The sequence below is a fragment of the Nerophis ophidion genome, linkage group LG01 (assembly GCF_033978795.1).
Source record: "Nerophis ophidion isolate RoL-2023_Sa linkage group LG01, RoL_Noph_v1.0, whole genome shotgun sequence".
NCBI lineage: Eukaryota > Metazoa > Chordata > Actinopteri > Syngnathiformes > Syngnathidae > Nerophis > Nerophis ophidion.
Genome location: NC_084611.1, coordinates 48,918,871 through 48,935,317, shown reverse-complemented (window position 1 = coordinate 48,935,317; position 16,447 = coordinate 48,918,871). Strand labels below are relative to the sequence as shown.

General features: G+C 36.2%; 1 protein-coding gene across 3 annotated transcripts in view; it reads right to left on the bottom strand.

Moving 5' to 3' along the window:
• The window catches only part of kitb (KIT proto-oncogene, receptor tyrosine kinase b), an 83,004-nt gene that overhangs the window by 42,617 nt on the left and 23,940 nt on the right, over nucleotides 1–16,447 (bottom strand). For all 3 annotated transcript variants that reach the window (XM_061905608.1, XM_061905614.1, XM_061905622.1), the window contains exons 6-10: nucleotides 7,360–7,549; nucleotides 5,992–6,107; nucleotides 5,807–5,921; nucleotides 1,760–1,947; nucleotides 1,353–1,459 (exon numbers count right to left, since the gene is read on the bottom strand). In XM_061905608.1, coding sequence (XP_061761592.1) covers nucleotides 1,353–1,459; nucleotides 1,760–1,947; nucleotides 5,807–5,921; nucleotides 5,992–6,107; nucleotides 7,360–7,549 — 716 coding nt within the window. The remainder of the gene's footprint in view (nucleotides 1–1,352; nucleotides 1,460–1,759; nucleotides 1,948–5,806; nucleotides 5,922–5,991; nucleotides 6,108–7,359; nucleotides 7,550–16,447) is intronic.

Genomic DNA, 16,447 nt, shown 5'->3' with positions numbered 1-16,447 from the left:
TATATATATATAGATATATATGTATGTATATGTATATATATATACTGTATATATCTTAATTGGATTATCCAGAGAATAGTGCTCGATACCGTGGTAGAGCGCAATATGTATGTGTGGGGAAAAATCACAAGACTACTTCATCTCTACAGAACTGTTTCATGAGAGGTTCCCTCAATCGTCAGGAGATTTTAAAGGAAGCATTCACATACATTGGTTTGTATAGGGCACAGAGTGGGTAGGTACAGGCAGGCGTAGGGGCGTGGTGATTGGCTCATGTGTTACCTAGGAGGTGTTTCCGTCTGTGACGGCATGCTGATATGATTTCACTGCGCTTGTTGAAGGGGTAACAGGTTTAGGTGATATATAATAAACCGTTTCTCTTTTAAGCAGAGGTTGCATCTTTTATTACCACTGTTGTAAGGTGTGCTGGATGCAGGAATTTGCCATGTTATTGAATATTCAACATTATTGTCTTTGAGGTGCCAAATGTGCTTGCTGAGTTCTGTAGAATTCCGCAAAGTCTGGTTTCTAAAGGAGGCCTGGGGGCAGGCAGTCCTTTTGCAATTTCTTTATTGTGATTTGAAATAATTTGTTGTATGTTATTCATACAGCTGTAGCTCAATTTAATGTTGTTCTGGTTGAATACTTTTCTTAGGGTGTTGTATTTGGGGAAGTGTTTGTCGATCAGAGTGAGGAACTTGTGGCCAATATTAGTTGAGACGTATTTGCTGTATGGGGGGTTGTACCAGATGATGTTTTGTTTTCTGCTCTTATATTTATTTAAAAAATATAAACAAATAAGGAAATGTGGCATATATATATATATATGTATGTACATACATACTAACATACATACATATATATGTATATACATATATATATATGTATATATATATATTTAATAGTTTATATGTATGTTGTGTTTTAAACATGTATATATATACATATATGCATACATAAATACATGCATACATACTTACATATATATATATATATATATATATATATATATATATATATATATATATATATATATATATATATACACACACATACCTGCCCCCGGACACATTTTCTTCTCAAAATTTGGCCCCCCGAGTAAAAATATTTGCCCAGGCCTGCCTTAGAGTCATATAACATGCTATATGAGACATGTTAATGTTAGCACACAGGCTAAATGTTAAAATGTAAGCATGCTAACGTTTTAGGCTAGCTCTATAGCTCATTTTGAAGAGTGACACCTAAAACTCTCGGATTCAGACCATTTTCAGAGTACGGCGACCCCCCCGGCCCCAGCCAGGGGTCCAGGGCCCAGACAGCAGGACCCTCAAGAAGTGACATGTGCTCCTTACCTGCATGTACTTGTAAAGCAGCAGTACCAGGAAGAGGCAGAGGATGGCGCCGGTGGCCACGATGCTGATGAGAAGCGGGGTGAAGAGTTCATGGGGAACCAGGCGCTCTGAGGGGACAACATTCAAGGTTATAAGCCACACAGACTCGCTCGGTGCTGACGTGGACAGGAAGACAGCTGCTGCTTTGTTGCTGTGTGCTGGATTACATCTCTAATCCCAGACTGCACCGTCAGCACCATCTCAGCTCCACCATTCAGCAGCCGGTAAACACACCTGCCTTCTGTGAGTGTGTGTGAGTGTGAGTGTGAGTGTGAGTGTGAGTGTGAGTGTGAGTGTGAGTGTGAGTGTGAGTGTGAGTGTGAGTGTGCGTGTGCGTGTGCGTGTGTGTGTGTGTGTGTGTGCGTTACCACTGATGGAGAAGAGGGTGAAGACCTCCTCTGTGTCGGTGGAGGCCACACACTCCAAGGTGTGGAAGTGGGCGTGCTCCTTGCTGACGTTCAGTCGGCTCTCCACCTTGCTCTTGCCAAAGGTGGAGCGTGTCACCATGGCGACGTCCACCGTTTCCCATTGGGTGGCGTTGGGCAGTTTGGAGCATCTGTGGGGAGGTCATTGGCAAGGTCAACCCCATGTGAGGTGGTGCGCCCGCTACCGTGTGGAGACACAGCACCACCACCACGTGTGGTCCTCACAGGTCACGCATGGTCGGGTGCTCAAAGACGTCCATCCACATCCGAATGGACGTTTTTATTCATTCCGATTCCAAATCGAGTCATAATATTCAAAAATCCATCTATCCATCCATCCATTTCCTACCGCTTGTTCCTTTTGGGATCGCGGGGCTGTGGGGTCGCTGGAGCTTATCTCAGCTGCGTTCTGGCGGAAGGTGGCGTACACCCTGGACAAGTCACCACCTCATCACAGTCGATTACAAAAAAATGAATGAATAAAATACATTTTGACATTGTAATATAATGCGGGAATCGATTCAGAATCAAATCGTCACGCCCGAATCTTGATTCTTATTCAAGCCGATTCTAAATTGAGTCATAATTTAAAAAAATCAATTGAAAAAATAAATACAACTTTTACATTGCGATACATTGTTTGAAATCGGTTTAAATCGAGAATCGTGTTTAATCCAGAATCGATTCTGAATCAAATCGTCACAACTGAATCGAGATTCTTATTCATCCCGATTCTAAATCGAATAATAACGTTAAAAAATCGATAAAAAATGTAATAAAATAAATGTTGACATTGTGATATAATGCGAGAATCGGTTTGAATCGAGAATCGATTCTGAATCAAACCGTCACATCCGAATCTTGACTCTTATTCATGCCGATTCTAAATCAAGTCATAATTTTAAGAAATCGATTTAAAAAAATAGAATAAAATAAAATAAATGTTGACATTGTGGTAGAATGCGAGAATCGGTTTGAATCAAGAAGCGATTCTGAATCAAATCATCACATCCGAATCTTGATTCTTATTCATGCCGATTCTAAATCGAGTCATAATTTTAAAAAATCAATTGAAAAAAAAATACAATTTTTACATTGCGATACATTGCAAGAAATCGGTTTGAATAGAGAATCATATTTAATTGAGAATCGATTCTGAATCAAATCGTCACAACCGAATCAAGATTCTTATTCATCCCGATTCTAAATCGAATAATAGCGTCAAAAAATCGATAACATTTTTTATAAAATAAATGTTGACATTGTGATATAGTGCGAGAAACGGTTTGAATAGAGAATCGATTCTGGATCAAATGGTCACATCCGAATCTTGATTCTTATTCATGCCGATTCTAAATCGTGTCATAATTTTCAAAAATCTATTGAAAAAATAAATACAACTTTTACATTGAGATACATTGCTAGAAATCGGGTTGAATCGAGAATCATGTTTAATCGAGAATCGATTCTGAATCATATCGTCACTTGCAAATCGCAATTGTTATTCATCCCGTTTCTAAATAAAAAAATAACGTTAAAAAATCAAATAAAATAAATGTTTACATTGCGATACATTGTGAGAATCGGTTTTGAATGGAATCGTCACATCAGAATTGCAACTCTAATTCAACCCATTTCTAAATTGATCCATCATTTTCTAAAATCTATTAAAAAATAAATCAATAAAATAAATGTTGACATTGCGATACAATGAAAGAATCGGTTTGAATCGTGAATCGATTCTGAATCAAATCGTCACATCCGAATTGCGATTCTTATTCATACCAATTCTAAATCGAGTCATAATTTTCAAAAATGAATTAAAAAAAAAAAATAAAATGTTTACATTGTGAATGCAGCTCAGATAGGCTCCAGCACCCCCCACGACCACAAAAGGGATAAGTGGTGAAAAATGGATGGAGGGATGGATGGATGGATATATTGCGAGAATCGAATTGAATGGAGAATCGGTTTATATTGAAATTGGTGTTTGATTGAGAACTGATTCTGAATTGAATCATCACATCTGAATCACAGTTCTTATTCATCCGGGTTCTTCATTGATTAATAATAAAAAGTTGATTAAAAAAATAAAGAAATAAAAACAACTTTTACATTGCGATAAATTGCGAGAAATCGGTTTGAATCGAGAATTGTGTTCAATCGAAATTCGATTCTGAATCAAATCGTCGTAGCCGAATCGCAATTCTTATTCATCTCGATTCTAAATCGAATAATAACGTTCAAAAATCAATAAAAAAATTAAAAAAATGTTTACATTGCGATACATTGTGAGAATCGGTTTGAATCAAGAATCGATTTGGAATCGAATCATCACACCCGAATCTTGATTCTTATTCATGCCGATTCTAAATCGAGTCATAATTTTCAGAAACCAATTTAAAAAAAATAAATAACATTTTAACATTGTGATATATTGCGAGAATCAGTTTGAATCGAGAATCGGTTTGTATTGAAAATAGTGTTGGATTGAGAACTGATCCTGAATTGAATCATCACATCTGAATCGCAGTTCTTAATTGATTAATCATTTTCAAAGTTGATTAAAAAAATAAATAATTACAACTTTTACACTGCGGTACATTGCTAGAAATCGGTTTTAATCGGCAATCGTGTTTAACCGAGAATCGATTCTGAATGAAATTGTCACATCTGAATCCCAATTCTTATCCATCCCGATTCTAAATCGAATAATAACGTTCAAAAATCGGTAGAAAATTTAATAAATGTTTACTTTGCGATACATTGTGAGAATCGGTTTGAATCAAGAATCGATTTTGAATCGAATCCTCACAATCCGAATTGCAATTCTAATTCATCCCATTTCTAAATTGGTTCACAATTTAAAAAAAATGTATTACAAAACAAATAAAAACAAATGAAATAAATGTTGACATTTTGAGAACAGATTTGAATAATGTCCGTTAAAACGGACTTTGAAACAACGTTGATGAATAGTTGTATTTGGAACGTTGTGTCAACGTTGATGTCTAATGTTGTTGGTTGGGAAATGACCAAATGTCAATGTCAAATCAACGTCACAACCTGACATTGATTCAACTTTAAAAATTATGTTTTTTCAACGTTGTAATTGTGTTGTAGACTATTGGTTTGGAAATGACCAAAATTCAATGTTAGATCAACATCAGAACCCTCATTAAACATTGTCAAAAAGCATGTTGTTTCAATCTTGTATTTGTGTTGTAGAATATTGGTTGGGAAATGACCAAAATTCAATGTTAGATCAACATCAGAACCCTCATCAAACATTGGCAAAAAGCATGTTGTTTCAACCTTGTATTTGTGTTGTAGAATACTGGTTGGGAAATGAAAAAAAATTCTATGTCAAATCAACGTCAGAACGGAAAATGTATTAAACGTAGTCAAAAAGCAGGTTGTTTCAACGTTATGTTTGTATTGTAAAATATTTGTTGGTAAATGACCGAAATTCAATGTTAGATCAATATCAGAACCCAACATTGATTAAACGTCGTCAAAAAGCATGTTGTTTCAACGTTGTGTTTGTGTTGTAGAATATTGGTTCGGAAATGACAAATAATCAACATCAGAACCCAACTTTGATTCAACGTCGTCACAAAGCATGTTGTTTCAACGTTATATTTTTGTTGTAGAATATTGTTTGGGAAATGACCAAATTTCAATGTCAAATCAACATCAGAACCCGACATTGATTAGACGTCGTCAAAAATCATGTTGTTTCAACGTTATGTTTGAGTTGCACAATGTCAGGACCTAATTCAACAAGTTGTCAACGTTGTTTCAATGTCTTGTGCCTGCTAGGTAAAAGCTGTGCTGGACAAAGAGTCGACAGTCCGGAGCTTTTAGTTCATTGGCAAGCACTGCTCGACTGAACTCTCAGTCAGCGGGGATTTGCGGTTAGGGCTTGGCGTGGTCAAGATGGCCACTTTTACAAGAGATATCGGGGGGGAGGGGGGACCCGTGTAGTACCTGGTGTGAGGGAGGTCACAGAGGTACCAGCTGATCTTAGGAACTGGATGACCAGCAGCCACACACTTCACCTGACCGTCCACTGGTCCTTCCTGGGCGATGATGACTGGCGCACCTTGCAGAGTAAACACAGGTTATTACCGAAGATAGTCCACCTCCTGTGAACTCTCTCAGTATGGACTTACTGTTGACATACACTTGGAAGAAGTGCTCCACAGATGCGTCTTCATGACTGGCGAAGAACTTGTAGACGCCCCCTTCCGATCCGAGAACCCTCACCAGTCTCAGCTCGCTGATGAACCTGCAGTTGAAGAAGGATTCAAGATGGTATGCAGCCAAGATGGCGGCCAACGCCGTACCTGTATCTGTGTTGGTGGACGGTACCTGTATGTGTTTTGGTGAACGGTACCTGCATCTGTGTTGGTGGACGTTATCTGTGTTGGTGGATGGTACCTGTATCTGTGTTGGTGGACGGTACCTGTATCTGTGTTGGTGGACGTTATCTGTGTTGGTGGACGTTATCTGTGTTGGTGGATGGTACCTGTATCTGTGTTGGTGGACGTTATCTGTGTTGGTGGATGGTACCTGTATCTGTGTTGGTGGACGGTACCTGTATCTGTGTTGGTGGACGTTATCTGTGTTGGTGGACGTTATCTGTGTTGGTGGACGGTACCTGTATCTGTCTTGGTGGACGGTAACTGTTTGTGTGTTGGTGAACGGTACCTGTATCTGTATGGGTGGACGGTATCTGTATGTGTGTTGGTGAACGGTACCTGCACCTGTGTTGGTGGATGGTACCTGTATCTGTGTTGGAGGACGATACCCGTATGTGTGTTGGTGAACGGTACCTGTATCTGTGTTGGTGGATTGTACCTGTATCTGTGTTGGTGGACGGTACCCGTATGTGTGTTGGTGAACGGTACCTGTATCTATGTTGGTGGACGTTATCTGTGTTGATGGACGGTATCTGTATGTTTGTTGGTGGACGGTACCTCTATGTGTGTTGGTGGACGGTATCGGTATGTGTGTTGGTGGACGGTACCCGTATGTGTGTTGGTGGACGTTATCTGTGTTGATGGACGGTATCTGTATGTTTGTTGGTGGACGGTACCTGTATGTGTGTTGGTGGACGGTATCGGTATGTGTGTTGGTGGACGGTACCCATATGTGTGTTGGTGAACAGTACCTGTATCTGCGTTGGTGGACAATACCTGTATCTGTGTTGGTGTATGGTAGCTGTATCTGTCTTGGTGGACGGTACCTGTATGTGTGTTGGTGAACGGTACCTGTATATGTGTTGGTGGAGGGTAACTGTATCTGTTTTTGGTGGACGGTACCTGTATTAGTGTTGGACGGTACCTGTATCTGTGTTGGTGGACGGTACCTGTATCTGTGTTGGTGGAAGGTCACTGTATATGTGTTGGTGGACGGTAACTGTATCTGTGTTGGTGGATGGTACATGTATTAGTGTTGTTGGACGGTACCTGTATCTGTGCTGGTGGACGGTAACTGTATCTGTGTGGGTGGTTGGTATCTGTGTTGGTGGACGGTACCTGTATGTGTGTTGGTGGACGGTGATGACGTGCTCGCTGGTGTTGAGCAGTCGTTGGTTCTTGTAAGACCAGAACAGGGATCTAGGAGCAGGATAGGCATCAAATTCCACTCGGAGACTCAGACTCTCGCCCTCTGGAACATCAGCCCGTGCAGGACTTGGGAGACCCAACATGGTGATGAACCCTTTATCTGTGCAACAGAACAAAGCAAAGACTGTTCTGGACAAAGTAGTCACAAAAACTGTTCTGGACAAGGTCGTCACAAAGACTTTTCTGGACAAGGTAGTCACCAAGACTGTTCTGGAAAAGGTCGTCACAAAGACTGTTCTGACAAAGTTGTCACAAAGACTGTTCTGGACAAGGTCGTCACAGAGACTGTTCTGGACAAGGTCATCACAGAGACTGTTTTGAACAAGGTAGTCACAAAGAGTGTTGTGGACAAAGTAGTCAAAAAGACTGTTCTGGACAAGGTAGTCCACAAAGACTGTCATGGACAAGGTAGTCACAAAGACTGATCTGGACAAGGTAGTCACAAAGACTGTCCTGGACAGGGTCGTCACAAAGACTGTTCTGGACAAGGTAGTCACAAAGACTGTCCTGGACAGGGTCGTCACAAAGACTGTTCTGGACGAGGTTGTCACAAAGACTGTTCTGGACGAAGTCGTCACAAAGTCTGTTCTGGACAAGGCAGTCCACAAAGACTGTTCTGGACAAAGTAGTCACAAAGACTGTCCTGGACTCGTTAACATGGCAGCCAAGTCTGACTTGGTAGTTGAACTAACAATTGTTCTATTTTATGTCTCACAAGATCTACAGTATTTAGCACATTTAGTCCAGAACATGTCAACACAAAAGTAAAAATTTGAAGACTTTGTTTTTGTTGACATGTAGCAGTCTGAGAGCCACCATGACAGAATGAAAGTAAGACTCAACCAATCAGAGGGTCTGTTCAGTGTGGTGGCCCCTGATTGGCTGACAGACAGCATCCCTATAATGGATTAAATATAATGTCAAGGTTGTAAACAACTTTTGCTGCTCTATTTGTGAACTACTTTGGAATTATAAAACATTATTTTCTTTTCACAATATGCCAGAACGGGAGGGGGAGCTGTCCGAGGATAATTCTGTCGTCGCCCGCACGTGAGGAGCCGAGCTAACTGATAGCAGCGGTCTGATAGCACTTTTCTAAACAGGACTTTCAATCGAAGCAGGAGGTAATAAAGGAAGATCTCCATCGAGACAGAGAGACTTTTAAAACTGAAGAAAGATAAGGAAGACTTTTGTAAACAAGTTATCGATGCTTTTGATCAGAAGGAGCTGGCATAGACTTCATTTAAAGGTAAGATCATAATAAAGTTTTTTTTTTATCAAATGTACTTTTTATGATGTATCCTTACATCACACTCAAATTTTTACTGCATGCCTTTGGTAAGTGCCGTAGTGAGAAGAGGTTTTAAATTAATTAGCGCCCCAGTGGCCATTCAAGGAAATACGGTAGTCCGTAATCACAAGCGTCTCAAAGGACTGCACAAGCCACGACAACATCCGACATACGAAGTGCATATCATTGAAGTACTTTATTTACAAGCCACATTAAACCATGTGGCTGGTTAGATCTGGCCCTGGGCCCCTGGTCCCTGAGTTGGACAGACATGGACATGTGTTGTGATACGTATTTGTTATCTTTAGCACTTTGCTGCGTGACATCGTCTCTCAGCAGGCCAAAGGAACAATATCCATCCCCACAGGTAAATACTATCACTCACATGCTGACCTTTAAGTCGAGATTCAGTTTTATGTTTGACTACAGACTGCTGAGTCCATCTTGTTGTGGAGCCGAGCAAACCGTTTTTATTCTTTGTTTTGTCATTCTATATGCTCTGTTGTCTTGGTCAATCATGTCCCGACGTGCCCCAAACGGATTTTTTTTATTGCGGTAGAAGAAGAAAAATCTCCTCTAGGCTGCTTGATTTGCATAAAATGCCTTTCAAGGCCAGTCATGTTGACTCAGAGTGGCCAACAACTGCTAACTGTTGCCTTGCACGGCAGCAGTTTGCAACCTGACTCCACCGTTTGTTGCCGTGACGTCAACCTGCTGATAGGGCGATTGAGGGGGAGTTCACATTGGGGGCAAATGGCCCCCAGCTCATTTCTTAACCTAATCTAAAAATACTATTTTTAAAAAGTAGTAGAAAAAAAGTGTAAAAGAACAAACAAGTAGACAAATAGCAAGAAAAAGTTGATTCTAAGAACACAAAACTGCCATGTTGGATTTTGTTTTTCTTTAAAGGGGAACATTATCACAATTTCAAAAGGGTTAAAAACAATAAAAATCAGTTCCCAGTGGCTTGTTTTATTTTTCAAAGTTTAAAAAAAAAATTTACACCTCCCGGAATATCCCTAAATAAAGCTTTAAAGAGCCTTATTTTCGCTATCTTCGAAACCACTATCCATTTCCCTGTGACGTCATACAGTGCTGCCAATACAAACAACATGGCGGTTACCACAGCAAGATATAGCGACATTAACTCGGATTCAGACTCGGATTTCAGCGGTTTAAGCGATTCAACAGATTACGCATGTATTGAAACAGATGGTCGGAGTATGGAGGCAGATAGCGAAAACGAAATTGAAGAAGAAATTGAAGCTATTGAGCGAATAGCTATTGACGCTATTCGGCCATAGCATGGGTGTACCTAATGAAGTGGCTCATAGCATGGCTGCCTTATTAGCATCGCGGGTAAAATGTGCGGACCAAACGATCAGGACTTTCGCATCTTGTGACACTGAAGCAACTTAAATCCGTCGATTGGTAAGTGTTTGTTTTGCATTAAATGTGGGTATCTAGTTTCAAATGTACATACAGCTAGCGTAAATAGCATGTTAGCATCGATTAGCGTAGCATGTTAGCATCGATTAGCTGGCAGTCACGCCGTGACCAAATATGTCTGATTAGTACATAAGTCAACAACATCAACAAAACTCACCTTTGTGATTTCGTTGACTTAATCGTTGCAAATGCATCTGCAGGTTATCCATACATCTCTGTGGCATGTCTGTCTTAGCATCGCCGGTAAAATGTGCAGACACTCTGGCAAATTCAATGCTGGTCTGGCGGCAGATTTCTTGCCATAGGTGCAACTTGAATCCCTCCCTGTTAGTGTTGTTACACCCTCCGACAACACACCGACGAGGCATGATGTCTCCAAGGTTCCAAAAAATAGTCGAAAAAACGGAAAAATAACAGAGCTGAGACCCGGTGTTTGTAATTTTTTGAAAATGAAAATGGCGGGTGTATTACCTCGGTGACGTCACGTTCTGACGTCATCGCTAAAAGACCGATAAACAGAAAGGCGTTTAATTTGCCAAAATTCACCCATTTAGAGTTCGGAAATCCGTTAAAAAACTACATGGTCTTTTTTCTGCAACATCAAGGTATATATTGACCCTTGCATAGGTTTGGTGATAATGTTCCCCTTTAAAGCTGTCATTGATCCAAAAAATAACAATGAATAAAAATAGTGTTGCTATGAATTATTGACCAATTTAAGGGTCCAAATACTTTGAAAAAAATGGGGGGAAATATAGGATATTGTGTGATTGCTGTATGAAAAACTATTTTTTCTTTGACTGAAGCATTAAAAAGATAATAAAAATTAATTAATTATTGACCAATTTAAGGCTCGAAATAATTTGAAAAAGAAATTGGGGGAAAATATAGCATATTTTGTGTGTTTGCTGTATGAAAAACACATTTTTCTTTGACTAAATCATTAAAAAAATAATACCCAAAAAATTAATTATTGACCAATTTAAGGCTCCAAATACTTTGAAAAAAGAAATAGGGGAAAAATATAGCATAATGTGTGTGTTTGCTGTATGAAAAAATATTTTTTCTTTGACTAAAGCTTTAAAAAAATAATAAAAATTAATCAATGAATGACCAATTTAAGGCCCCAAATACTTTGAAAAATAAATCAGGGAAAATATAGCATATTTTGTGTGTTTGCTGTATGAAAATCAAAATTTTTTTGACTAAAGTTTTAAAAAAATAATAAAAATGAATTAATTATTACCACTTTAAGGCTCCAAATACTTTGAAAAAAATGGGGGGGAAATATAGCATATATTGTCTGTTTGCTGTATGAAAAACTATTATTTATTTGACTAAAGCGTTAAAAAATAATAAAAATTAATGAATTATTGACCAATTTAAGGCTCCAAATACTTTTAAAAAAATTGGGAGAGAATATAGCACAGGGGTAGGGAACCTATGGCTCTAGAGCCAGATGTGGCTCTTTTGATGACTGCATCTGGCTCTCTGATAAATCTGAGCTGACTTTGCTTAACACGATAAGTAATGAATATTTCCACTTGTAATCACAGTGTTAAAAATAATGTTCAAAATATAAAACATTCTCATGCATTTTTAATCCATCCATCCGTTTTCTACCGCAACCTGTTCAAGAAGTTGCGTTAATGGTAAGAAGTTATTTATTTATTATTGGTTAGTGTGGGGCTTGCCCTCCTGGGGTTTTTCAGACCCCCAAGCACCGACATGAGAGCCTGTTTCAGGGTTACAATATTGTTTTATTTTTCAATAAGTCTCTCGGTTGCTTTCCAGCAATTTTATTTCCAGCCCCAACCCAGTCTCTCCTCCTGGCTGCTGCTTATAACAGAGCGACAGGTGATTAGATAACAAGGCCCAGGTGGGCCATCTACGCACCTGTCGCTGCAGGCCACGTCCCCTCCACAGTTAGCTTCAGAATAACAATGTTATTACAAAGAATAACAGACCTATTATACTCTAGAAATGTTGGTCTTACTTAAAAATGCACGTGTTTAGTTGTGTTCAGTATTAAAAAACATATTATATGGCTCTTACGGAAATATGTTTTAAAATATTTGGCTTTTTGGCTCTATGAGCCAAAAAGGTTCCCGACCCCTGATATAGCATATTTTGTGTCTTTGCTGTATGAAAAACACATTTTTCTTTGACTAAAGCATTCACAAAATTATAAAAATGAATGAATTATTGACCAATTTAAGGCTCCAAATACTTTGAAAAAAAATTGGGGGATAATAAAAATTGCTGTATGAAAAACAATTTTTTCTTTGACTAAAGCACTAAAAAAAATCGTAAAAAATAATGAATGAATGACCAATTAAAGGCTCCAAATAATTGGAAAAAATTTGGGGGGGAAATATAACATATTTTGGGTGTTTGCTGTATGAAAAATTAATTCTTCTTTGACTGAAGCATTAAAAAATAATACAAATGAATGAATTATTGACCATTTTAAGGCTCCAAATACTTAGAAAAAAATGGGGGATAATGTAGCATATTTTGTGTGCTTGCTGTATGAAAAAAAAAAGTTTCTTTGACTAAAGCATTAAAAAAATGAATGAATTACTTACTAATTTAAGGCTCCAAATACTTTGAAAAAAAAATTGGGGGAAATATAGCGTATTTTTTGTGTTTGCAGTATGAAAAACAATTTTTTCCTCGACTAAATCATTAAAAAAATATATAAAAATGAATGAATTACTGACAAATTTAAGGCTCCAAATACTTTGAAAAAAATGGGGGGAAATATAGGATATTTTGTGTGTTTGCTGTATGAAAAACTATTTTTTCTTTGACTAAAGCATTAAATAAATGGGTTGTACTTGTATAGCGCTTTTCTACCTTCAAGGTACTCAAAGCACTTTGACACTACTTCCACATTTACCCATTCACACACACATTCACACACTGATGGAGGGAGCTGCCATGCAAGGCGCCAACCAGCACCCATCAGGAGCAAGGGTGAAGTGTCTTGCTCAGGACACAACGGACGTGATGAGGTTGGTACTAGGTGGGATTTGAACCAGGGACCCTCGGGTTGCGCACGGCCACTCTCCCACTGCGTCACGCCGTCCCAAAAAGATAATAAAAATTAATTAATTATTGACCAATTTAAGGCTCGAAATAATTTGAAAAAGAAATTGGGGGAAAATATAGCATATTTTGGGTGTTTGCTGTATGAAAAACAATTTTTTCTTTGACTAAATCATTAAAAAAATAATACAAAAAAAATTAATTATTGACCAATTTAAGGCTCCAAATACTTTGAAAAAAGAAATAGGGGGAAAATATAGCATAATGTGTGTGTTTGCTGTGTGAAAAAATATTTTTTCTTTGACTAAAGCTTTAAAAAAAAAAAAACAAATTAATGAATGAATGACCAATTTAAGGCCCCAAATACTTTGAAAAATAAATCTGGGAAAATATGGCACATTTTGTGTGTTTGCTGTATGAAAATCAAAATTTTTTTGACTAAAGTTTTAAAAAAAAAATTAAAATGAATGAATTATTACAACTTTAAGGCTCCAAATACTTTGAAAAAAATGGGGGGAAAATATAGCATATTTTATCTGTTTGCTGTATGAAAAACTATTATTTATTTGACTAAAGCGTTAAAAAATAATAAAAATTATTGAATTATTGACCAATTTAAGGCTCCAAATGCTTTTTAAAAAATTGGGGGAGAATATAGCATATTTTGTGTCTTTGCTGTATGAAAAACACATTTTTCTTTGACTAAAGCATTCACAAAATTATAAAAATGAATGAATTATTGACTAATTTAAGGTTCCAAATACTTTGAAAAAAAATTGGGGGATAATAAAAATTGCTGTATGAAAAACAATTTTGTCTTTGACTAAAGTACTAAAACAAATCGTAAAAATAAATCAATGAATGACCAATTAAAGGCTCCAAATAATTAGAAAAAATATTGGGGGGAAATATAACATATTTTGGGTGTTTGCTGTATGAAAAATTCATTCTTCTTTGACTGAAGCATTAAAAAATAATACAAATGAATAATTTATTGACCAATTTAAGGCTCCAAATACTTAGAAAAAAATGGGGGATGATGTAGCATATTTTGTGTCCTTGCTGTATGAAAAAAAAATGTTTCTTTGACTAAAGCATTAAAAAAATGAATGAATTACTTACTAATTTAAGGCTCCAAATACTTTGGAAAAAAAAATTGGGGAAAATATAGCATATTTTTTGTGTTTGCAGTATGAAAAACAACTTTTTCCTCGACTAAATCATTAAAAAAATATATAAAAATGAATGAATTACTGACCAATTTAAGGCTCCAAATACTTAGAAAAAAGATGGGGGGAAATATATCATGTTTTGTGTGTTTGCTGTATGAAAAATTATTTTTCCTTTGACTAAAGCACTAAAAAAAATCGAAAAAATGAATGAATGAATGACCATTTAAAGGCTCCAAATAATTGGAAAAAATATTGGGGGGAAATATAACATATTTTGTGTGTTTACTGTATGAAAAATATTTTTTTCTTTGACTGAAGCATTAAAAAATAATAAAAATGAATGAATTATTGACCAATTTAAGGCTCCAAATACTTAGAAAAAAATGGGGGATAATGTAGCATATTTTGTGTGTTTGCTGAATGAAAAGAAAATGTTTCTTTGACTAAAGCATTGAAAGAATGGTAAAAAATGAATGAATTACTGACTAATTTAAGGCTCCAAATACTTTGAAAAAAAAATGGGGGGAAATATAACATATTTTTTGTGTTTGCAGTATGAAAAACAATTTTTTCCTCGACTAAATCATTAAAAAAATATATAAAAATTAATGAATTACTGACCAATTTAAGGCTCCAAATACTTAGAAAAAAAAATTGGGGAAAATATAGCATATTTTGTGTGTTTGCTGTATGAAAAACTATTTTTTTCCTTGACTAAAGCATTAAAAAAAATGGTAAAAAATGAATGAATTACTGACTAATTTAAGGCTCCAAATACTTTGAAAAAAAAATTGGGGGAAATATAGCATATTTTTTGTGTTTGCAGTATGAAAAACAATTTTTTCCTTGAATAAATCATTAAAAAAATATATAAAAATGAATGAATTACTGACCAATTTAAGGCTCCAAATACTTAGAAAAAAAATGGGGGGAAATATAGCATATTTTGTGTGTTTGCTGTATGAAAAAACTATTTTTCCTTTGACTAAAGCACTAAAAAACATCATAAAAATAAATGAATGAATGACCAATTAAAGGCTCCAAATAATTAGAAAAAATATTGGGAGGAAATATAGCATATTTTGTCTGTTTGCTGTATGAAAAATAAATTTTTCTTTGACTGAAGCATTAAAAAATAATAAAAATGATTGAATTATTGACCAATTTAAGGCTCCAAATACTTTGAAAAAAATTGGGGGATAGTATAGCATATTTTGTGTGTTTGCTGTATGAAAAACTATTTTTTCCTCGACTAAATCATTGAAAAAAATATAAAAATGAATGAATTACTGACCAATTTAAGGCTCCAAATACTTTGAAAAAAAATTAGGGGGAATATAGCATATCTTGTGTGTTTGCTGTATGAAAAACACATTTTTCTGTGACTAAAGCACTAAAAAAATCGTAAAAATTAATGAATGAATGACCAATTAAAGGCTCCAAATAATTGGGGAAAAAATGGGGGAAAATTTAGCATATTTTGTTTGTTTGATGTATGAAAAACACATTTTTCTTTGACTAAAGCATTTAAAAATAATAATAATAATAATTATTATTGACCAATTTAAGGCTCCAAATACTTTGAAAAAAAATTAGGGGGAATATAGCATATTTTGTGTGTTTGCTGTATGAAAAACACATTTTTCTGTGACTAAAGCACTAAAAAAATCGTAAAAATTAATGAATGAATGACCAATTAAAGGCTCCAAATAATTGGGGAAAAAATGGGGGAAAATTTAGCATATTTTGTTTGTTTGATGTATGAAAAACACATTTTTCTTTGACTAAAGCATTTAAAAATAATAATAATAATAATTATTATTGACCAATTTAAGGCTCCAAATACTTAAATAAAAATTAGGAGAAAATTTAGAATATTTTGTGTGTTTGCTGTATGAAAAACTATTTTTTTCCTTGACTAAATCATTAAAAAAAATATATAAAAATTAATGAATTACTGACCAATTTAAGGCTCCAAATACTTCGAAAAAAAATTGGGGGGAATATAGCATATCTTGTGTGTTTGCTGTATGAA